Source organism: Alligator mississippiensis, chromosome 3 (assembly GCF_030867095.1).
Source record: "Alligator mississippiensis isolate rAllMis1 chromosome 3, rAllMis1, whole genome shotgun sequence".
In the NCBI taxonomy this organism is placed as follows: domain Eukaryota; kingdom Metazoa; phylum Chordata; order Crocodylia; family Alligatoridae; genus Alligator; species Alligator mississippiensis.
The window spans coordinates 81,651,697-81,676,146 of NC_081826.1; the positions used below are offsets into that span (position 1 = coordinate 81,651,697).

The 24,450-nt window shown below is 40.1% G+C and overlaps 2 protein-coding genes across 3 annotated transcripts in view; both read right to left on the minus strand.

Moving 5' to 3' along the window:
* The window catches only part of LOC102574094 (desmoglein-2), a 42,927-nt gene extending 41,995 nt beyond the window's left edge, over positions 1 to 932 (minus strand). The window contains exon 1 of one of the 2 annotated variants that reach the window (XM_014606779.3): positions 806 to 932. In XM_014606779.3, coding sequence (XP_014462265.2) covers positions 806 to 841 — 36 coding nt within the window. In that variant the 5' untranslated portion in view covers positions 842 to 932. The remainder of the gene's footprint in view (positions 1 to 805) is intronic. The other variant, XM_019498695.2, reaches the window with a different exon arrangement.
* Positions 933 to 16,614: 15,682 nt separating this feature from the next.
* The window catches only part of LOC102574332 (desmoglein-1-gamma), a 43,168-nt gene continuing 35,332 nt past the window's right edge, over positions 16,615 to 24,450 (minus strand). Inside the window, exons 15-16 of the mRNA XM_014606778.3 lie at positions 23,736 to 23,965; positions 16,615 to 22,453 (exon numbers count right to left, since the gene is read on the minus strand). Of these exons, the coding sequence (XP_014462264.2) occupies positions 21,542 to 22,453; positions 23,736 to 23,965 (1,142 nt within the window). The 3' untranslated portion in view covers positions 16,615 to 21,541. The remainder of the gene's footprint in view (positions 22,454 to 23,735; positions 23,966 to 24,450) is intronic.

Genomic DNA, 24,450 nt, shown 5'->3' on the forward strand with positions numbered 1-24,450 from the left:
CTCAAAGGACTCTTGATATCCACTTCAAAGAAAGGAAAGGATAACCCAATACCAAATACCCTAAATATTCAGTAGAGAAACACACTTCATTTACATAGGTAAATTAAATTCGCCAGGGAGCAAAAGAGATGACGAGCCAAGAAAAGTGCTGGCAGTGAGCTGACAGGACAGGGCCGCCAGACCACTTCAGTTCCATGAAATACCCGAGGCTTTGACTTCCCCTCCGTAGCCTGGGATGACATTCAGTTTAAAGTTTCACCCTTCCTCACGGGATGGAAAGAACCAGCGAGCAAAAAACCCACTCTCCCATTTAGGTGTCCCCCTTCCTCCACAAAGCCTGGGGGCGGCTTGCCATAAGGCAGCAGAGTCCAGGCAAGAGGAGGAGGTGGGGAAGCCCCAGGCGGTCTAATAAAAAGGGATCATTTTGGAACCGCCAGTCCTAGTTGCTTGTACGTCTTCTTGTCTCAGACCAGCACCCCTGAAGCGCTGAGAAGGGAGGCGACCTTCCCACAAGCCCGTGTAACCTCGGACAGCGCTAACCAGGCAGCCAGGGCTACGCCGGGCCCCCAGCGCAGCCCTGCCCTGCCCGCGGCGGGATCCGCCCCGCCCGTCCTGCACCACCCGGCCCGGCCCCCTCACCTGGCCCCGGCCCCTACATGATTTGGGGGGCTCCAATCCCCTTCAAACCCCAGGGAACCGGGGGGGGGGTGTCGGCAGCGGCCCGGGCTGTCCCCGGGCGCGGAGCCAGGGACGCAGGGCGCTGCCCCCCGCGGCGTCGCAGCCCCCGCTCGAGGAGCACACTCACCAGCGCCAGCAGCCAAGCCCCGCGCCCCGCAGCCATGGTCCAGCTCAGGCCGCGGCCGGCACGAAATGGAGCCGCGCCGCCCAGGGGCGAGGGAGCGGCCTGCCCGCACCTGGGAGGGCGCAGGTGAAGCCCGCCCCCCTCGGGGCAGCGCCGCCAAAGGCCCCTGCCCTGCTGCCGCGGCGGCGGGTGGGGGCGCTGCCCTCCCTTCCTCCCGGCACCTTGTGGCGACAATTTGTGCGGGAGTGCCGGGCCGGCTGGTGCGGGGAGCCTCGCCGCCGTGCGGAGACGGGCCATGGCACCAGCCCCGCGCGCTCCGTCCGGCCTGGCCCGGCCCGGCCCGGCCCTGCTGGACTGGGGGGAGGTTTCCAAGTGTGATCCTGCACCAGTCTTTCCACACAGAACAGAACAGAACAGAACAGAACACCAGTTAGTGCAAACTGCAGATGAGCCCACCTCTAGCCGGCTGGGGCTTGAGCCTGAGTGTTGGGGCTCACCCCTGTGTTACCAAAAGAAACCTGTTGTGGTGTTTCCAGAACCTGAGCCGGGTAACAATGAGCACCTCTGTCCACCCGTCCTCATAAAAGAAGACATCTGCTAGAAATCAGGTGATGCTTTTCCAAATCATAGACTCGAAGGAAATGAGTGCTGGAAGGGACCTCAGGAGGTCATCTAGTCAGACCCCCTGCTCAAAACAGGACCATCCCCAACTAGATTATTTCAGCCAAAGCTTTGTCTCGCAGGGTCTTGAAAACCTCCAAGAATGGAGATTGCACCGCCTCTCCGGGTAACCTGTTCCAGTGGTTTCATCGGCATGCGGGTGCACGCACACCTCCTGAGATTGACGGTGTACCCCCTGCAGGCAGTCGCCACTCGCCACTGGCTGCCACCGACGCTGCCAGCGGTCACCATACGCCCCAGCCTCCGTGCCCCCCTCACCAATAGAGTCTGGCAGAATTGAGCGCTGCTCCATCCACCTTCAACCTCCTCCCAAGCACTATATTGACAACATTTCAGAGAAGCGGGGTGTTGAGATCTGTGGTTCCCCTGCTTTACCTCAGGTGGATTAAGGTGTTAGGGCTGTGTCGTGTCAGGGTTGACGGTAGTCTTACGTAGAGTTTAGGTTATGGTTTGGATAGGGATGATCCTGCCTGAGGCAGGGGGTTGTACTAGATCAGTAGTTTTCAACCTGTTATCTGCAGACTGTCTAAGGGATCCACAAAAGATGACTATGTTCAATCAAAAGTATGTAAATGCCCACACTTACAATGCAAAGGGGTCCGCACCTCCATTTGAAATTTCAAAAGGGGTGTGCACCTCCATTTGAAAATTTTTAGGGGGCTGTAAGTGATAAAAGGTTGAAAACCACTGAACTAGATGATCTTTGGAGGTCTCTTCCAGCTGGGACACACTGAGCCCTTGTTTTCTCACATAACAACCCCAGTGCTGGCAAGATATGTAGGGAGTCAGAAAAGAAGCAAGGGTAACATTGGACCCATGCTGAACCAAACGGGACAGCTGATAACCGACATCCAGGAAAAGGCCGATCTGCTCAATGAGTATTTTGTTTTGGTCTTTCATCACTCCAACAGGACTGTCCTGCCTAGCAAGATGCAAGATGGCCAGGGTAAGGGAGTATTTATACCCAGCATCGGTGTTGATCTAGTAAAGGATCACCTTGAGAGGCTGGACACCTTCAAGTCATCTGGTCCTGACAGATTACACCTTAGAGTACTCAAGGAGTTGGCAGGTGTCATAGCCCAACCACTGGCAAAAATATTCAAAAATTTGTGGTGCTCAGGTGAAGTACCTAAAGACTGGAAGAAGGCCAATGTGGTACCCATCTTCAAGAAAGGGCAGAAAGTTGATCCCAGGTATTACAAGCCAATCAGCTTGAATCCCCGGTAAGATTCTGGAGGAAATTATCAAGGACACCCTTCTGGATAATCAGGCCAAAGGCAACATCCTGACAGATAGCCAGCATGGGTTTGTTGCAGGTAGGTCTTGCTTGACCAATCTCATCTCTTTCTATGGCCAGGTGATGTATCACTTGGACAAGGGAGAAGAGATTGATGTCATATACCTGGACTTTAAAAAAGCCTTTGATCTGGTGTCCCATGACCTCCTCATGGAAAAATTGGTCAACTGTGGCCTCGACTTCACCACAGTCCAATGGCTGGGTAATTGGCTCCGAGGTCAGACCTAGAGAGTAGTGGTCGATGGTAGCGAATCATCATGGTGCTCCGTGACCAGTGGCGTCCCCCAAGACTCTGTCCTTGGACCGGTTCTTTTTAACATCTTTATCAATGATGTGGACATTGGTGTCAGAAGCACACTCACCAGTGATGCTAAACTGTGGAGCATAGCATCCACACTGGAGGACAGGCTAGTAATCCTGGATAAACTTAGTAATTGGGTGGATACAAACCTGATGACGTTCAATATAGATAAATGTAAAGTACTCCACCTTGGAGAAAAAACCCGCAGCATGTTTATAGGTTTGGCAGCGCTATGCTTGCTAGCACCATGGCTGAAAGAGTCTTAGGGGTCATGATTAACCACAAGATGAACATGTGCCACCAATGTGATGTCGCAGTTGGCAAAGCAAACACTACTCTGGCATGCATCCATAGATGCTTCTCAAGTAAATCTTAGGATGTCATCCTCCCGCTGTACTCAGCCTTGGTGAGGCTGCAGCTGGAATACTGCATCCAGTTTTGGGCTCCACAATTCAAGAAGGATGTCAAGAAGCTTGAAAGAGGCCAGAAGAGAGCCACGCGCGTGATCAGATGACAGAATATGCCTTATGAAGAAAGGCTTAGAGCCATGGGACTCTTCAGCCTGGAAAAGCGCAGGCTCAGGGGGGACCTGGTGGCTGCTTATAAGTATATAAGAGATGTACATCAGGATCTGGGAGAACATCTGTTCACCAGAGCGCCCCAAGAAAAAACAAGGACCAATGGTCATAAACTCCTCCAAGACCGTTTTAGGCTGGACATAAGGAAACATTTTTTTACTGTCCGAGCCCCCAAGACCTGGAATAGATTCCCTCCAGAGGTGGTGCAAGTATCTACTCTGGACTCATTCAAGAAGTGTTTGGATGTTTAACTTGCTGGGATCCTTTGACCCCAGCTGACTTCCTGCCCCTGGGGCAGGGGGCTGGACTTGATGATCTTCAAGGTCCCTTCCAGCCCTATTGTCTATGAAATCTATGAAATCAAAGGGCATGCAAGGTTTGGGGCCCTGCCACACATTCACATGAAAGCTGGAGAGAAAACAGCTACAGAGGTGTTGCATGTTTTCAAGCACTAGCTTGGGAGCAGGTTGGCTCTTCTGAAGAGCTAGATAACGGATTTTATCTTGTGAGAATGGCTTTGCCCATGTGGCTGGTCTAAATTTATTGTGCTATGGAGCAGTTTATTGTGTAATTATATCATGGTGAGCAGGAGCCAAATCCTCAGACATTTCACCACCCACTTGCCTCTGCTGTGCTTTGGAGGGACTATGACAAGGGCCAAGCTGGTCTATTCTCTCTCCAGTTGTTTCCTCCTTGGCTTTTCTGTCCACAATAGATGGGGTGGGGTAGGGTTTCTATATAGGAAAATATGTTTTCATCAGTAAGGAGTTGCATCATAATGCATGCCATTTATTTATTCAATTTATATGCCATCCTTCCCCACAAAGGCTCAGAGAGGCTTGCAATAAGTTCAGAATCACTTGTAAAACAGGAGAACAGCAAGAAAACAAGACAACTTTAAAGGGCACTAGAATGTCAACATAAATAACAGAGACCCACTAAAATATATCTCCTCCTAGCTTTTAACTGCCGCTCACAGGCAACAAAACTTGTCTTTTGTTTTGTCTTCATAGTCTTCTAGTCTTTGTGGCATGTTTGGTTGATGATGTATTTGAGTAAAGATTTCAACCACAGGGAGGGTTCATTCTACTTTATCATACAAAGACAGACCGCAGGTTGGAGCATGTATAAAACAAGGTATTCCCTCATAAGAAGTTGTCGTCATTAATGAGTAATTCATGGGAGAATTCTTTCTTCTTTCCCTTGCCCATGGGAAAGAAGAAAGAATTGCTCCAACAGAATCTACCAATGATGAGACTCTTAATCAAAATGGAATGGCTTGCAAGTTATTTCCTTTACCAGAGAACAATATTTGATAACATTTTCTGATAGATGCCACCTGATTTAATTCAGGGGTATAGGTTGTAGCCATGTTGGTCAAAGGACAGACAGACGACATTCTTTGGGTACGTCTGATATCTTTTATTAGACCACCTAAAATAGTTGGAAAAGATCTTTTTGCAAGCTTTTGGATATAAACACCCTTACGTTAGTTTGTATGCGAAAGCTTGCAAAGAAGACTTTTTTCCAACTATTTTAGTTGGTCTAATAAAAGATATTGGGTTTACCCAAAGAACCTTGTCTACCTGATTTAATTCATACTTGATGGGTAGAACCAAATGAGACACATTAATGTGAAAAAGGTAAGTCCAGAGAGCCATCTTTACTCAAAATTTCTTTGCCTTTTTGATTCATGAAATTGTGACAGACATTGCTGTATTTACATGCACATCAAGTGGGAATATTCCCACTTGAAAAATCAAAGACATATGTGAATGGCAATTCTGGTGTACTTTTAGCTCTGCTTCTGAGTAATAGTGACTTCATGGTTTTGATCAAGGCATGCAACTTTTCTGTGGCACAGAATAGCTACTTGTGAACCTACACAGTAATGCCATCCATAAAAGGAATGCTCTGAGGCTTACCTAATGTTAGGAAAAGTGCTGTGACAGTCTCTCACAAGAATTTGTAAGTCTTGGATGAAAGGAACTATAGAAGTGCAAATCATTACCATTTTACAAGATGCATAATGATGCATACAACATATTGAAGAACAGGATTGAAGTCCTCAATATTATTTGAATGCAATATTTTTAATCTGGTGGGCTACAAATAGATTCAGTATCACCTGTATATTGTTTGTCAACCTAAGGGCCTGCTCTTCAGAACCAAGCACAAGGTTTTTCTGTTATTCAATCTGCAGGCTTACCTCTCCGCTGCCTGTCTCCAGCAAGCAGGCTCACAGCATTTCAGCTCTGTTTCTTTATAAGCTACCCTTCTGCACTGTCTAGCAGCCAAGCACGCTTCTCTGTAAGTTGTCATCTTGGACCACACTGAGCAATGCTGCCTGGTTCTACTGTCATTAACAGGGGTAGTTAATTTGTCCTGTTATCAGCAGTCTGGCCTTTACAGCTGTCAGATAGTATTCGTGTCTGACAGGACTATCCTGTGCTGGAGTAAATTAATGTACTGTGCCCTAATTGCAGTGTATGTGTAGATGGTGATGCTTTTCCGCATAGTAAATTAGTCGACTGTGCAGTAAAGCGCATGTGTAGATGTACCCAATGATATAAAAATAATTTAATTCCTTCTCCAGTGTCCACTGAGGAAAGTGAGACTTTTTGCAATGACATCAGTTACTATTAGAATCAAATCTAAACTGCTATTTCTTTCAATATCTTTAAAAGACCTACTTATTATTTAACAACAAATACAGGTACATGCTCTCATCATATATTTTCCTATATAATGATAACATCAACATTTATTTTCTATGTTTTATTATTTGTGAATATATCCTGTATTATCTTTGTGAGTAATATTCATGAGACCTGTGTGCCTCCAGAAAGGCATTCTCATGTCATTCATCATAAGTGTCACTCCCATATCATGCTGAGTAAAGCTACAATAGCAACTCTAATCAAAACTCATATATGAATAATTCTTTTCTTGGCCTGGGGTAGAAACACCCAAGGTTTAGTCTTGCTTCTCATGCAATCAGTGGTGAATCTACTCTAGTTCTTTTAAAAAGGTGGAAAACAGCAACTGATCAATTTATTGAATTTAATGGAACAGTCATAGAATGTAACAGGTATTGCTAGTCTTGCTACAGTCTAAAATCCAGTCCACCTCATGCCTGATGAAATTCTCAGAGCTCTTTGTAAGTCATATTAAGGTAATATACGGATATTTCTCATTGTCTTAAAACCACAGAACTGTCTGTTTCATTTAAAATGTGGCAGTGTTACAGTGATATTGTGGCAGTGTTGGTGCTGGAATTGTGGATTGTTTGTGGTGATACGTTCTATTGGACAAACTATAGTTAGGATAAAGTCAGACCGGCTTTCAAATGCAAAGCACTCTTCTTCAGGACCTGAAGGTTATAATACATATACAATCAGGTGCTGAAGAAGAATGCTTTGCATTCAAAAGCTTGTAAGAGTTTATCCCAACTATACAGTTCTTCCTCTGTAATAAAAGTTATCACTCAAAAAACTTCTTGCCTCTCCTATCTTAAATGTCCTACTGCATAGAAACTACCATTGTCACTTGTCTGTCTGGGAATTAAAGGGCATGCTCTGATGTCAAAATTCCACTGCTTTTAATATAATTAAACAGAAATTGATTTTGTTTAAACATTCTCTCCGTGCCTTCTCTATCTTATAGGATAAACAAAGATAAAAGAAAGAATCTGCATTTTGAGATCTACTGACAGAAACTATTACATAAAAGTGAAGCATACATTATGTATAATTACTGTACTGCGTCCAGTTCTGGGTGCCACACTTCAGGAGGGATGTGGACAGCATCAAGAGAGTCCAGAGGAGGGCCACTCGCATGATTAGGGGGCAGCAGGGCAGGCCCTACGAGGAGAGGCTACGGGACCTGAACCTGGTCAGCTTCCACAAGAGAAGGTTGAGAGGGGATCTGGTGGCTGTCTATAAACTGACGAAGGGGGACCAGCAGGCAATGGGAGAGTCCCTGTTCCCCCGAGCACTACCGGGAGTAACAAAGAACAACAGCCATAAGTTGACTGAGAGTAAATTCAGGCTAGACATCAGGAGGCACTACTTCACAGTCAGGGCGGCTAGGAGCTGCAACCAACTTCCAAGGGAAGTGGTATTTGCCCCTACCCTGGGGGTCTTCAAAAGGAGGCTAGACAGCCAGCTAGCTGGGGTCATTTGACCCCAGCATCTTTTCCTGCCCATGGCAGGGGGTTGGACTAGATGATCTGCTTAGGTCCCTTCCGACCCTACCAACCATGAAACCATGAAACTATGAATTATTTGAAATGTATAATTGATAACAGGGATTAAGACAACAACACGTCTAGTTAAGGACTCAGTTCCCTAAACCCACATGCACTTTTAAGGGTGTGAATAGTCCCATTTCCTACAAAGTTACATATTTGATCATGTGCTTGCAGAATGGACACTCATGCCAGGATATTGGTTGAAGAGAGAGGTAAAGCACAAACAGGGAAAGTGCCTCTCACTGTTTCTATGTTCTGCTGAAAAGGCCCTACATGTATGCATTCAACAGTGATTTTGTTTTTTAACAAATTCAGGTTGCTTATTCCCTTTTTACTGGATGACATCATTTCCCCTTTCCTTTCCCATCCATTCTTTTTTTCTTAACTTTCCACTGATTTTCCCATTCTGTGTTTTCTCTACACATTGTCTATGTCTAAACCCTTTCTCTTGTCATTCCTGTATTTTGTGACACAGAAGAAGGGACCAGAGGAACTAGATCTCAAATGCTTTGACTTGTCTTGGTCTTCTATGTCCTGTGGTTATCTCAGAGGGCAAAATGATAGTTGTGGCTGGTTTAAAAAATGTTGTTTTTAGTTCAGGGGGTAGCTGTAAGGGTATACCACCACAAGCAAGATTTGGTTACTGCAGTGTGATTCAGAGTGTGCTGAACATACTGGAAAATGCATTGATTTTAATGGATTTTGTGTCAGGCCTTTTAACAGTCTGAGCTTGGGAAAGGGAAGGTATTGTCCCTGTAGAGGAATACTAAATAAACAACCAACATATTGTTCCTTTCTACATCACTGCTATTTAACTATAGTTTACCTTGTGCCTTCCAATTAAAAATATTGTTTTTAATATTGAAACAATACTCCAACAGTATTAATATTCCAATATTAAACAATATTCCAATTATGTGCCTTCAAATTAAACAATATAGTAGCACAACAAACAGTACGCTATTAAAACCAGACCAACTTCTTGGCTTTAATGTTGGATGTTATACAAGAATTTGCAGTGGAAATGTTTTTACATGATTCAGAGAAAGGAGTGGCAGAACAATTATTTTGTTGTTTCAAATTCCCAATAACCCAGAATATCTGATGTAGAATTAGGTTTTACCTGAAACTTCCTTGGAGAGGATATGCTGCAGCACTCTTTCTGGACAACTCATGCAGGAAATCGACATCCCATGGAAGGAGCTAAATTAAATCTATTGTTTGAGATTCAGCAGGACAGTTAGGAGAAGCCTCTGCTGTAAAATTATCCCGTTTTCTCCTTGTTTGTGAATCATTCAGAGACAGACTTTGATTTTTCACCCAAGAGTTCACTCTTTCTAGTTTTTCAATGAACAGGTTTTTCAGGAACAAAAAATTACAGGCTGAACTGTGAAAAAAATTGCTACTGCTAGGACTGAAGTCATTAGGAAATTGTCAAAGTCCATTCATCACTAGAAACAGCATTAATTAGGCAGTGTGATCTTTTAAAAAATAATTCTAACAAAAGGCCTTGTAATACTGGTATAAGAGTTTTGGATAATATAATTTATTTCACTGACTGGAACAGTGTAAGCTGGTATAAGTGTCGGGGGGGGGTTGTTTGTTTTTTGTTTTCTTTTTCTGGTATTAGCTCTGTTTTAGAGGTTTAACTTTTTGTAGCGTAAACGAGGGCAAAGAAGTAGGACTTGAAAAAAGAAAGAAATTCACTTTGCTGAAAGATGAAGAAAAAATATCTAAGGTTTGGAGGCAAGCAAAGTATTCCCACAGTATAGTAAACTGGGACAAGGGGAAAAAAGATGGCTAAAAATGTTAGCACTCAAGAGTAGAGCAGTGGTTCTTAACCGTTTCCAGGAGACACATGCAGAGCTGGATTGGAAACCAGCTGGGGCAGAATTGGGCACTCCCAGCTGCCTTACGTTTTTCTGATAAACTTAACTTTGGCTCTGGTGCATGTTTTCCTGGTCTGGTCTTGCACCCACCTTCTGGAAAAAGAAGTGCATGGAATAGTTCCACCTGGCTGTACCAGTGATGGGGCAGCCTGGAGAGACAGCCCTTTGAGAACTATGCAGCCCTTTGAATTCTATGCAAGAGAAATAGATTAGGCAACGGTACAAACCAGGGATAAATTAAATTCTCTGTTTCTGACTTCTGCAGAACCAAATTTGTTTGCACACTAGCCAGGAGCACCATATAAGCACTTCCAGTACTACTTTTAAAGCACCTCTGAGGAAGCAAATGGGAGCCAATGCAAATAGTACCAGGTTTAATATAAGGAGAATCTGATAAAGTTGTTTTGATAGCCTGTGTGATTTAGGCCAAATACATTGTTTTCCCAATTCAGCATTTGTGGTATAGATGCCTTAATTTACAATAATAAACTTGGGCAAACAGGAGGATTGTGTAAAACAGGGCTAACTGTTTTTACAAGGAAAGGTACTATATGGGAAGAGATGAGGATGAGGGGGTTCAACAAGAAATTTTATCCAAAGTAGTTTTGAGGGTTAACCTTTGCACAGATATTAAATTATCTAAGAGAATTTTATGATAGGGCCATCTCTTCAGTGACTTAAAAATTCAACAAACATTATCAAGCGTATTGTTCTTATCTACAAGTATAGCTTTAAACATAGTTTGTCTTATGCAACTATTTTATTATATTAAAACACTCTTGATTTTACCCCTGCTACATTTTGAGAGAGAAAAATGGGGAAAAGGAGGGACAAGACACACCAAGTATACTCTAAGCCAGTTGTTCTCAATTGGTATGCTGCTGAATTTAGAAAAGTAATGGAGGGGAATCTAGTGTCTAAAAAGGTTAAGAACCACTGGAGTAGAGGGCTGGGATACTTTGCTTCTAGGAAAAAACATTGCTAGGAATATCATGAAAACTGGGAACCTAGGACTCAAGTGTTTGAATGAAACGGACCTCCATCAGACAACCGGTGGCTTGGTGCGATTCATGAAGAGCACAACTGTTATGTGGTTTTGCTAGTAGCGAGGGAGAGTCGCTGGGGTTATGAATAGTTTCATGAAGAGATTTGGCAATCTCAGCCAGGTTTTGAATAGGGCTGTTGGGCCTTTTGCAATAGGAACACCTTCCAGAATCACTGACAGATGGGATGTGTGTGGGTATCAAGGATATCTTCAATAACGAGATTTTACAAACAATAAAACAATAAAATAAATAGATATGAATAAAACAATATTGTAACTATGTAGAACAGTGATTCTGAGCTACCTGGGGTGCTGTGACATCCTTTCAAGGGTGCCGCAGTGTGCCACACAATGCCAGTACTGTTTTGTTAGCAAACATGATTTACAAGGTAAAACTAGAGATTTCAAATAGGAATACATGTTGTTAAAAACATCCTGACCTGTTGTGATCTTCCTGAGTTCTTTGGAACAGAAGAGTTTTACTCAAAAAATGTGTGAAAACTAAGGGTTAGCATTTTCTGAGCAGTCTCTTGAGTCTGAAAAGGTGGGAAACCACTGATCTAGATGAAGGAAATTAAAATTTTACTGTAGGAATGCCATTATTTCTTCACAGAAGATAAGGTATTTTTCCATCACACAACTTTTCTAAACCTTGACTTGTCCTTCTGCTAGCTCAGTGGTGCTCGACCTTTGGCTCTGTGAGCCACTTGAATGGTGTGGAGCTGGTCCATAGGTCGGATCAGGCCCCTGCCACCCCACCTCAGTCAAGTACTCTCGGATTGTGCGTCACACTGCTTCCACCTGGCCATACATGCCTGGTTTGGGCCCAGTGCTGCTTCTGCCTGACCCACACTGTGCATATGAATCAGTCTGTGCTACCTCCACCCAGCCCTGTGTGTCTGGATTTGGTTCTGCACACTAGAATTAGGCCCCATGCTGCCCTCCTGGTCCTATGTACCCAAACTAGCACTTGGCCACACGGTCTAGTCATGGGGTTCCCCCTGAATCCAGAAATTTGGCAGCAGGGCTACTGATCCTCTGCTGTCAAATTTTTGGACCTGTGGGTCAGATTATATGGCTCTGACCTATGACCCAGAGGTTGAGCACCTCAGTACTAGCTGTTAAAGATGGAATTTGGGGGTGTGGACACACAAACATTTGGAGGCCTTTCAAAAGGGGAATCTTTCACTAAGGCAGGAACTGGTATATTCTCATTGTTATGCGTGAACAAGTTGAAAACAACTTTAACTCTGGAGGAAGGAGCATTAAAGTTGGAATGCTTGTCCTGCATTTGAATCTTTCTCAGCTTGCTTACACATAACAATTCATTCTTTCATTCAAAGCTTATCTAATTCTGTTGTAACTACACTGTTGGTCCAACACAAGATATCACCCTAAGAAATCCTTGCCTCTTATGTTCTGGACCATCACAGCTACATCATTAGTCTTACACAGCCATTACATGGAAGATATCAAAATCCACTGCTTATAATGGAAAATCCACAACCTATAGGAAAAAGAAGCCAGAATACACAGCAACATCATCTTCTTAAGCCATTAGCTTCTTAAATATAGCATCACCCCAAGGTGACTCATCATCAAGGGGATTCACCCTATAACTAACACATACAACCCCATATATGCAACACAACTATACAGGAAACCTTTTGGAAAATCGAGGAACCATGTACTAGCCTAAACCATTAACTAGCCTACTCCAAAAATAATCAACTTAAACAGGAAATACTCCCTTATACTACTAAACTAAGAGACATTAACCTGGAGACATACCTGATTACTACACAGCAGATCCAAATGTAACACCAAAATACCTGATGATATCCATCCAATATAAGAATATAAGTGAGATCAGCTATACAACAGGAGCTACCTCACAGGCAGCCTACCAGCTGCAGGAGTGAATCAAGACAGCAGCACTCAGAATACCAACATCATCAACTTATCACAATACCCACTAACCTATTCTGCAATAGCTGTACTCCCTGAACTTCTGCCCAGAGGAAAAAAAAAAAACAAAACTTGACAAGATATTAAAATGTGGAGAATTAGAATTCTTCTGCAGACCTTGCCTGAAAAAAATACTTTTACAATCAGGACACTACCACCTCTAACAACTCTCCTGCCACAACTGAAAAAAACAATAATAAAAACAACAGAATCATCACCATTCCTGGATCTTACACCTGCACTTCCAGAAATGTAATATATTTTATCCAGCGCACTAAATGTCCTGATGGAAAATGTGTAAGAGAAACCAAATAACAACTGTGTATCAGAATGAATGCACAGCAGAAATCTATGAAAGACAAGAATACCCAATTACCTGTGGGTGCACACTTCTTACAAGACAACCACTCTCTCTCTCTCCAATCTCTCAGTTCTAATCCTCAAAGGGAATTAACAAAACACCTTTCATAGACAAGCCCATGAACTTCATAAATCTGCTGGATACAAAAAATCATGGACTAAGTATAGACTTTGGATTATGGCACATTATAAACTGCCTGCCATCTAATAACTCCAGGTAACCTCTCTACATTTTGCCAGCTATATTCTATCACCAGTTCAACACTCCTCCCTTTTCCTTCTGCCCTACCTACCTGTCTCATACCTATTGTGCTCCATAGCCTCTGATCCTCACTCCCACACATCTGTATTTTCACAGACCTGAATTTTGCATATTGGCTTCCATTCCATCCAGGAGAGCACGAAACAACAGCAGACTCTCCCTATACCTGAAGAAAAGTGTTTGTGCCTAAAAGTTTGCAAAGAACAATTTTTCCAACCATCTAGTTGGTCTAATAAAAGATACCACATTCACCCAAAGAACCTTGTCTACCTAATAAAACATTGGACATTACACCTCCCAGCAGATATAACCATACATTAGACTACAACATTGACTGTTTCAGGAAGGAAGTTAATGGTGAAATTCTCAACAAAACCCAGGACCACCACAACTTCTCTCCCTCAGAGAAAAAAGCCCTAAGATCCAGCAATGAAACAGTAATCAAACCAGTGGAGAAAAGTGGAGCTACAGTGATCCTCAACTGTCAAGACTACATTAATAAAGTCAACAGACAAACCCTCCAACACTAAATCCTAGCAAGAACTTGGGGGGAAAACCTCACACCAGAATTCCCTCTTGACCTGGAAAATATCAAATATTTCCCACTTCAGTTTTAGGAAAATCTACTTCCACTTATCCCCCACTCTGCCATCCCAGGAGCTTTCTACATGCTCCCAAAGATCCACAAACAAGGTAACCATGGCAGACCAGTCATATCTTCCTGCAGTGCCCTCATTGGAAAGCTCTCAGAATTCATAGAAACTATCCTGGAATCCCTTGTCATTCAATGAGCAAGTATTCTACAAGGGATCACAAACTTCCTCAACAGGATCCAGAACATTATTTAAGGACCCATAGGGGAAAACAAAATCACTCAATTAAACACTAACATCTACTCTCTCTGATCCAGCTATAATTTGTCTCACAAATTGCTTAATTGTACAGGAAAGCCAATAATATGGAGCATCCTTGCACTGGAGGGAAAAGGAGTCTTGTTTGCTGACATTGTTGTGGATTGAAACATTACACAATAACATTTTGCTTTATCTGTTATGCCTGTAAGGGAAGTTTGTGGCATGTTAAACTCAGGCATTTGACTATGAATGTTGATAGTCCAAAAGAATACCGGGCTCAGTGGAAAATTATGTCAGCTGTACCATGTCATGGATTTATAAGGCAGATTACCTGTGTGCAATAATGACAGGTCTGTGTTTGTGTGAGTGCGAATATAATATGTTCATTGATTTATAAAAATCCACATTGAATTCTGTTTTAAATGGAAAAACGGAAAAATGAATGACCCAATCCTATTCTAATAGAAGTTTGTGGCAAAACTTAATGACAATTTCAGTGAGAACAGGATCAGAACCATGGACTCCAGTTACTAGTTTCTAATACTGGTGACTACAAGGTTGTGCAAACCAGTAACTTCAATACTAATGCCCACATCATTCCATTCAGACCTGCCTTTTCTGATGTTCTGATACAAGGGTGGCCAACCTCTGTGCATGGCATGTAGCAGATCAGGCAAGGGACAGGCAGCACAGGGCCAGATAGGCCAGAAAGCAGAAAGCAGAGCAGCAGATATGGAATGGAACACAGAGTAGGAAGCAGAACAGCAGATCAGGCAGGGAGCACAGGGAAGGAAGCAGAAAGCAGGGCAAGCAGATTGGGCAGGCAAAAGTGATCAGGGTGGCATGTGGGGATGGTGGGGCTAATTTGTGGGATACCTGTCAAAAAGCTAGGTTCCGTCTGCTCTAATGCATCAATTTTGTACTTCGATTGCATTTTTCCATGAAATCCTCTGAGATGGAGATTTGCTGACTCTTCAAAGGCCTGAACTTCACTGAAACTTTTGAAAAAAGTTTCACTGGATTTGGATTACCCCAAATATGCATAAATTATATAACTTGTAATACTTTCTCAAGATATTTTAATATTTTCCCTGTGAATTAAGTATCAGTGACAACAGATCACAACATGTATTTATTTGTTACATATTTTTAAATATTTTTTGATACTATTGATTCATTATTGGCTTGGAAATTTTACATGAGTAAAGATTACAGGTCTGGACTATTTTGTTTATAGTTCAGATTATAAAAAATCTTATTTGTGTATTACAAATTTATGAATGTAAATCAATTAAGGAAAACAGGTGCGATAAAAAATGTATTCACATATCAATATTAATATTGACAAAACATTAAAATATTTATTGGCATCACTGTATCTTCAAGAGTTTTAGTTTTGCATCATGCAACCACTATGGGATCTTTTACTTTGCATTAGATCTACCATACTGAAAATATTCATTGAACAATGTGAGACAGTTTTTCAACTCTACACAGATAGTCCAGGGGCTAGTTCAGTTTTGGACTCTTAGTTTGGAATATTGTGGATATCAAAAGTGAACTAAATATAACAGAATTATTCCAAAATGGATTTTACAGGAAATGTACTGCTAGCCCTTTACTTCTGTTAACTTTTATGGAAGCTTAAGGCCAGGGTTCAAATTACACTTTGACTATTGCGGGGCGGGGGGTGATCTTGTGAGGGGTTTAAAACTAAGTTAAACTGGTTCATAGATTAACAAATCCACTCAGAGACCCCCCACAGGTTATGATTTTCTAATCTTACGGGGGGGGCTCTCATCTCTTATGGGAGGCTCAGCTCCCCCTCCTCCCCATGCTGCCCCCTTAATTTGGACCCTGCTTAAGGCACTTGCCCTTACATACCACAGGAAGCATTTCACAGACTGCATTATCAGCCCCTACAAGGGATACAGTTGAAAGTCTATCTAGTTGCTTATACAGCTCTCAGCAGGAGGGTAACTGAGTTGTTCACAGACACTGCTGAATTCACTTCTGAGAGGAAGTCAGTTAATTATCCTCCCTCATTTACAAATGCGGTACTGAGAATTCCTAGAAGTTACATGACCTGCCAAGGGTCCACAGGAAAGCCTTGGCACAGCCAAGTCTTCTGAGTTCAACTCCAGCAACACAGGCTCTTCTACTTCCTGAATGCCTTAACCCTGCAATGATGTCTGTCCAGACACCTGTACAGAGTCCATTCACAAGGACTCAATGAAAAATTGGGGTTAATGGGATTAATATCACTGTCTATCTCACCCAGTATTTGAATGACTTAGAGCTGAAAAAAATATGACATCAATATGGTTATCATCTAATAGCACTTTATTAGGACTTTTGAGAAAGTACAAAAATAGCCAAACAGTAGACTTAATAAAAGCAGCTAAATCAATTTACTTGCAAGTAAATCTGCTAAAGAATAATTAATATCCCAAATAAGGCTATATGCAAATGCAAGTTAAACAGCTTTTGAGTATTTTTCTAGCTGCTTTTTTTTTTTTGTGGTAAACATTAACTGCAGCTTGAATTACAAGTTATTATTCAAAGAAAACTTCTGATGACATATTACATAACAATGGTAACAAGATAATGCATCACAATTATAAACATTTACATAGGTGTATGATCACTAAGTATATTTTCGCCTTTATTCTCTTTTTCATAAGTGGCGTTTGTGCAGGGGAATGTCATAGACAGTATGAAACGAAAGAATGACAAGATACACCAGGAAAACACATACTGCTTTTAGTAGTGAAAGTTTTACTTCTTTCAACAGAAGCAGGATTGAGCCAAAGAGTTAATTCCTATGGTTCCAAATTAGACAGTGCTTGTAGTGCTTGTGCTTGTAATCAAGCCAAATCCTCAACTGATGTAGACTGAGGTAGCTGCATTTAGTTTGATAAAGCTACCCTATTTATACCAACCGAGACTCTAGCTTATGCTGTACAAGACTGTAGGATCAGGCTCAAATATAAAATCAGTGCATCTGATGCTTTAAGCCCACCACACATCAGCAGGAGTTCTCTTTATGAGGGTCTTGTAGCAAGATCAATATGTACATTCAATCAGTTTTGACCCTTCTTGAAGAACTCTTACATTGAGCAATTAAACAATGTTTTTAAACAATGAAGGAAGAAACCAGACTTCTAAATAATAGCTGAAGGAAAGCAAAATTCAACTATATATCTCTTAATGAGGATTAAGCTGTATGCCACTTTTCAGCCATGATAAAAGTAGAAAAGGGTGAATGCAGAATTTTTAATAAACCAAATAATTCATTACATCTTCAAATAAAAATTAGTTTCACAACTTGTTGTAATGTAATAACTTCCATCTCTTACCAGTAAAACAACTGGAAAAAGCCAACCGGAAAATTACACAGCAGTAGAAATTAGTATTCAGAAATGCTTTGGGAGTGCAGTTTGAAAGATAAAATGTTATTCCTCTTTGATGAACAAAAAATTAAGATTACAAAACATCATTAAAACATCTCATACATTGCACTAAGCAGCAAACTACCAATATCTAGAAAGAGTTGCAAAAGTTAGTACTAATGAAGAGAACTACTACAATCAAAGCTCTAGATTTTTTAAGAATATTTTTTCTATATTGACTTTTTACTATTTTTATTCTTAGATATGCAAGAGACTATAGCTAGTTCAAATCCTGATACATCACATAATGTTCCTAATCAAGAGTGTAAAGAAAGAACACAATAGACACTTCTGAAATCTAATTCTAATAGCAAAGACTATCATGGGAAATATCATTTTGATTTTAAAAATTACAGCATGGATATTTTCCAAAAAAGTCCTTTTTTACTTTCAAGTCGTCTTGTAAAGGTGATTGGATAAATTACATAAGCTTTTAAAGGCATAGAGAGCCATGATAGATAGATAGATAGAAAGATAGATAGGTAGATAGATAGATAGATGTTACGTTATGTTATTATATAATATACAATATATATTATATAATAACATAACATATATCTATATATAAAATAAAGTTCTTGTGGTTAATGAAATATATAAAAAGGAATTTTAAAATTTTACACTGAATTTTAGCTTGCAATTCCCAGTAAAAAAAATCTGTGCATCAGCCCCTATTTTTATTCTTAAAAGAACAGTCCCACAATCCATACGCATACTGAAGCAAACAAACTGATAATACTGCTTCTATTGAAGTCTATAAAACCTAAGTGCTACCCAACCTGAATAATGGTAGCAGAATTGAGTAATAAATTACTATGCATCTTCTACATGTCCTTATTTGTAGCATGAAAGCTATCTTTTTAAGACGTCTGAGACTGTATGAAGTAACATGTGAGGCAACCTTGAGTTGGTTATAACTTTGGAGTTCACTGGTGTCTGTGGTTATAAATAATACAGAAGGCTCTTCATGTTGTTTTTAAGCATATAATAAAATGTCTGTATATGACATTGGATTGAGAAATGTTTTATTCTGATCTAATGAGAAAAATGAATCTGGATATGTGACTAGCCTCCCTTCTCTCTTTTTAATCATGTGGGAAAAATACAAATCTATTAAACCATGCTGAAGAGACACAGCAAGAGGGAAAAGAGTAGATTTTTAAACTAGTGACCAAAAAAAAATCCCTGTGAATAACTCTATTATATTTACAGTCAATATTGCTGTGTACACTATAGCTACTATACATATTGTACAAAATTAAAAGAAAATACCTATTGGATTTCTGTATTTTGTTCATTTAGCTTCACGTGATGATTACATGCAATTCATAGGTTCTCCACGGAAACAATAATCAATGCATGTAAGTGCTCCTGCTTTTTTTATGCAGTCTGAAATTTGAGGCAAATTTTCATTGTTTTTTGTTTCTTGTAAAACAAATAGATATTTTGGTAGAGATGCAGTCCTTGGAAAAAAATAAGAACTATATGCCAGATTTAATTCATACTTTACAATCCATAAAGCCTTCCATGTCATTTTTTCATTTAATATATTCAAAATGATTTCAAATTACAATATAAAATAAAATACACTGAGATATGAAATACCTATTCTCTGTACTGTGTGCTAACAATTATTTTCCTCCTCATTAATGACTTCCAGAATCAACATTACAGCACTTTGATTCATCTGCAACTGCATCACCAGAACGTAAAGCTAAAACATTATTACTTCTTTTTGCTCTGTTAGTACAAAAAATGAGTAAGGCATAATATAACACTATAATATACCAAACAGAGACAACTTGATGGTCAGTAAATATTGCAAAACAAACCAAACTAAACCAAAACAAAAACAATCTAATAATCTGAGTTACTGCAGCCTGCAGTTCAGCTACATGCTGTTGTATGTTTAATGAAGAAACAGAGATGTCTAATAGTGTCATACTCTCAGTAATTCACATGGGTCAGTTACAATGGATTTCCACTCAAACCCTTCACCATGACAGTAAGGTTACTAGAAATTTTGAAGAAGCCTGGACATTTACTGAGAACTTAATATGCATGTAACAAATATTTATTGTGCTTTATACGTTTGTATTGCGTTAGTTGTAAGAAATGATTAATTTTTGTAAAACTTATGTAATATAACATGCAATGTAAATGGGATGCTCTTGAAAGTGCTGATTTAAATATTGTGTTGACAAATACCAATTATAGTGGTGTCCATTTCCTGAAACATCATTGCACTATTGCCACGTTTGTTTTTTTTAACAATCAAGGGCCATTAATTCCAATGAAAATGTAGATCTGCTATATGCATGACAGATCACAGTGATACAAGATCTTAGTATTTGTACCATATTAAATTCATGTATGGCAGTATTGTACTCATAGTGGGTGCGTCTACATGAGATGCTAACTGTGCAGTAGCTTTATGACACTGTACAATACTGCGTCACAGCACGGACAGTGCTAATATGCTACTGTGCAGCATTATCAGGCTACTGTGCAGTAGTGTCACTAAAAAGGTATTTGCCAGTGCTACTGTGCGGTAACTCTGATTACTGTACATTTATTTAGAATTTGGTTATACAAGGACTAAACTAAATGTGCAGTAACCACTGCACATTAATGAACATGTAGACATGCCCACAGTGAACCATTTTCATTGATACAGAGCTCCTTCTCCCTGGCCAAATTTCATCACGTTTTACTTTAGCTGAGCTACTACTTGAAAGGCACATGGAATCTGAAATTATTGCTTTGGATTGACTTCACATATATGTTATATTAGTATGTATATTCCTCAGGAACTGAATGAAACAGACAGTTCACTAGCTATTCAAAACTGTTCCTAAATACTTTCACAAAAATCTAGGGCTAGGTACAGACATTCAAAAAGCCCAAGGTGGAATTGATCTAAACTGCACGGTTTTCTGGAAGCAGTGCAGTTTAGATTGATAGCAAACAGAACATACATTTATTTGCCCTTTGGTAGGGCTGGGTGCTGCCATTTTTAAACCAGCCTGTGAGTGCTCAGCTTCTGTTCTGTTGTGGGGATAGATTGATTTCTGATCACTTATACCAGTAAAAGTGTAATATCTGTACCTGACCTAGGGGTTTTTTGCCCGTTCATTTTGCCAACCACATAAAGCAGGCAAACAAAAAAGCAAGTTGACTAATCCCAGGGGAGGCAAGAAGGGATATTTTGAATGAAAAATGCTCTCACTGTCTCTCAGCATTGAAAATATGTGAAAGACCACATTATGGAGAAGGAGGCCTAGTCTGTACCGATTTAAATGGTTTTAGGATTACATTTATGGTAATAAGAGGACATATTTAAAGGGGCTTTACCTGAACTTTCCCCACTGACAGTGAGCGCATCTACAAAAGACACTACTACACAGACATTACTGCTCATTTATTTAGTGCTTGTATTAGCAAGTACTAAATAAATGCGCAGTGACTGAAGTTACTCTGCAGTAGCACCAGTGAATGTCTTCTAGGTGACACTACTGTGCAGCAGTCTAGTGTTATAGCACTGTCCGTGCTCTGACACACTACTACACAGTATTTTTCAGTTACTGCGCAATCAGCATCTTGTGTAGACATGCCCAGTATTTCTGTTTCACTTAGAAACTGGGCAACCTTATGAGATCGTTACTTAGACAAGAATCACATACATTTTAGTACTATATGCTAGTTATAAATAATGAAAAATATACTTTGTTGGTGAGAATTTAAAAACTTGAATGCAAATCAATGATATCTGCAGGAAAATGAAAATACTAATAGAAGTCTTATTGATTAGAATACTGTACTGTTCTGTAGTTTGCCACCCTTCTTCGAGCTGTTCCAGGGGAAGCTGATCCAAGGGTCTGAGTAAAATGGGCGTCGGAGCCCAACATTTGACTAATACCACTCACGCCACCCATGCTGGTCATGCCAGGACCGGAAACTACTCTCTCTGTAACAACTACATTATGGGCATTTGATAACTCGGAGGGAATACTTAAACTGCTTTGTACACCTGAAGCTGGTCTAATTACCCTTTCTGTCACCACTACATTTGATCCATCTACCAGATCAGGGATACTCAAAGAAGCGGGAACCCTGGAATTGGGTGTGATTACTCTTTCTGTAACAACAACATTTGACCCATCTGTTATATTGGGGATATCTAGTATGCCACGCAAATCTGAGGCAGGACCAACCACCCTTTCTGTTACCACAACATTTGGTGTAAGAAGAGGATCAACACTATATGTAGGTGGGCCAGATGTATAAGTCTCAGTCACTCTTACATTACCATGGAGCAAAGGATCAGGTATAGGTCTTGCAGGCTGCATAGCAGATGCAGATGTGTAGGTATTTTCAGTAACAACTGTTGTACTGCCAGCTGTGGGAGGCATTGGTACAGATCCATTAACAATGATAGTGGTTCCAGGTGGTGGCAGATTTAGATCACCTTCAGGACTTGGAAAGGTAGCATTAAGAACCGGAATAGGCTCTATTTCTCTGCCCAAACAGATTTCTGCCAGAGTCTTAAATTTTGGTCCTAACCTATCCAAATAGGTGTCATCCATATCTTCACCAATAAAACTGCAACAGCCAATGGAACCAACAGGACTTCCTATTCCTTCATGATCATATATTAGGAGACAATCATTTGCTGGTCGACCTTCATCTTCATCTGCATAGGCAAATGCTTTCTGAAGTTGGAGAAAAAGACAAAAAAAGAACTGAGCATTCTTTTTTTTCAGAGTCAGGAAAATAAAGTATCAATCTTTCTTCTGATGTATTTTAAGAGGGATTTAATGTCTTAGTAGCAAAAAAGAAAATGATCTATTCTGAAGCATAATTAGAGGGAGTTATTGTGATTCATCTCTTAACATGTATGCTCCTAAACCCTTGACCATGCTCCATTTTCCATCATCCACTGACCTGTTTCAGCAGTGCTGATAAGATAAGTGTTTGTGCTATTTCAGTGAAGTCAGAATTGAGAGAGTTGGTTTTCATTCTGTTTGTCCATTTACCAGCTGTATATTTGCTGACATATATGCATGTACTCCTACCTAGTGTGGCCATCAATACAGGAGATTCAAAGCAACACTGAATAAACGTAGTAAAAATGTGGTGGCCATTATTTGTATTAATATTGAAACTAATCTCTACTCAAATGTTTTCAACCCTTTTATACATGCTTTCTGTAAATTCTTAGCACTTCCAGCTTTGGCTAAGGTGAGTACTTGTGAAGAAGGCATTTTTAGTTCAAATATTTATCAGAGAATGTTTGAAAACATATTTTGTTATAACATTTGATATTCAAGTGATCTAGTTAATTAATCTAATAACTTCCATGTTACTATGCAAACTGCATTTTACAACTGGATATATTACTTTCAATTCACATTTAGTTAGTTTGTTAATTAATTAACCTTGTTCATCCATTCATAATATGGATACAATTATAAAACGCAAGATAGTGTGCAATAATAATATAAATTATTCATGAAGGATCTACTCAGTATTAGTGATTGAGAGCAATTATTGTTAAGAATATAATTTTAGGAACAATTTGGAATAGTGTATATTCCAAATTTTCACACCTTTAACAGGCAGTTTCACACAGTGAAATGGTAACCTATAGAAAATGAATTATTTGTGGAGCTCTTGTCCTAACCAATACAATGAATAATTATATTAATATTCATTTTGACTATTAATGAAAAATATTCAGTGTATTCTACCACTAGGTAACTTTAATGCAAAACAAATGCTATTGAGTATTCAGAATTTTTATACTATATGTAAAAAAGATTTATATATTGTTATTCTCAGTATGAAGTCTGTTTTAGCTTCAGTGTCTTCTTGCTTCTACCAGTTTAGTACAATTAACTCCTTTAGCTTTGGATTTTTGATTTACAGCCATATGACTGCCATCAGATTTTGATATATTTGTGTGTCTATTAGAAAAAAAGGCAGATGAATTACCTCAGAGAAGTAATTTTCTAAGAAAGTCATATTCATTCCTCCTTCTCTGTACTCTTTTACTGTCCCTCCAAAGCCCCCTTTTCTTTCCATTGTTCCAGAAATTGCACCAGCTGTTGCATATCCTTTAGCTGTTCCATAATCTGTAGTTAGATGGCCAGTTCCAAGCCCTGTAGTTTCTTCAAACCCTGAACCTGCTGTTACTCCTCCTCCGTATGCATTTGTATAAATATCTGAAAGCAGAAAACTATGTTATCCCAATATACATCTGGGGTGGAGGGGGAAGGGAGTCAGTTAATTAGCTCTTCTGATTAATTTACCATTTGATTTCTAGAAGCATTCTGTAAAAACTAAGCGATCAACTAATGGTAGTCTGCATGGATGTTAAGCATACAGACACTGGTGCTATCATGCTAAGCATTGGAATCCAAATAAATATATACCAAAACACATGCACACTCTAATAACTAATTTTCTGTACAGCTTTGGGCATGTATTTGCACGCACACTATGGGATGTGCTTGAGCAAATACTTGATTTGCATATGACTGAAAAATGCCTATGTTTTCAGGTACATGCACAAATTAGGGACTTGCATGAGGATATAAATACATAAATGTATACTGATAGTTTCACTAAAAATTGGTCTTTGTGTCTCTTGGATGTTAAGAGCAGAAAGAACTTTAAATACTTTGCCAAGAAGGGTGCTCTTGTAATC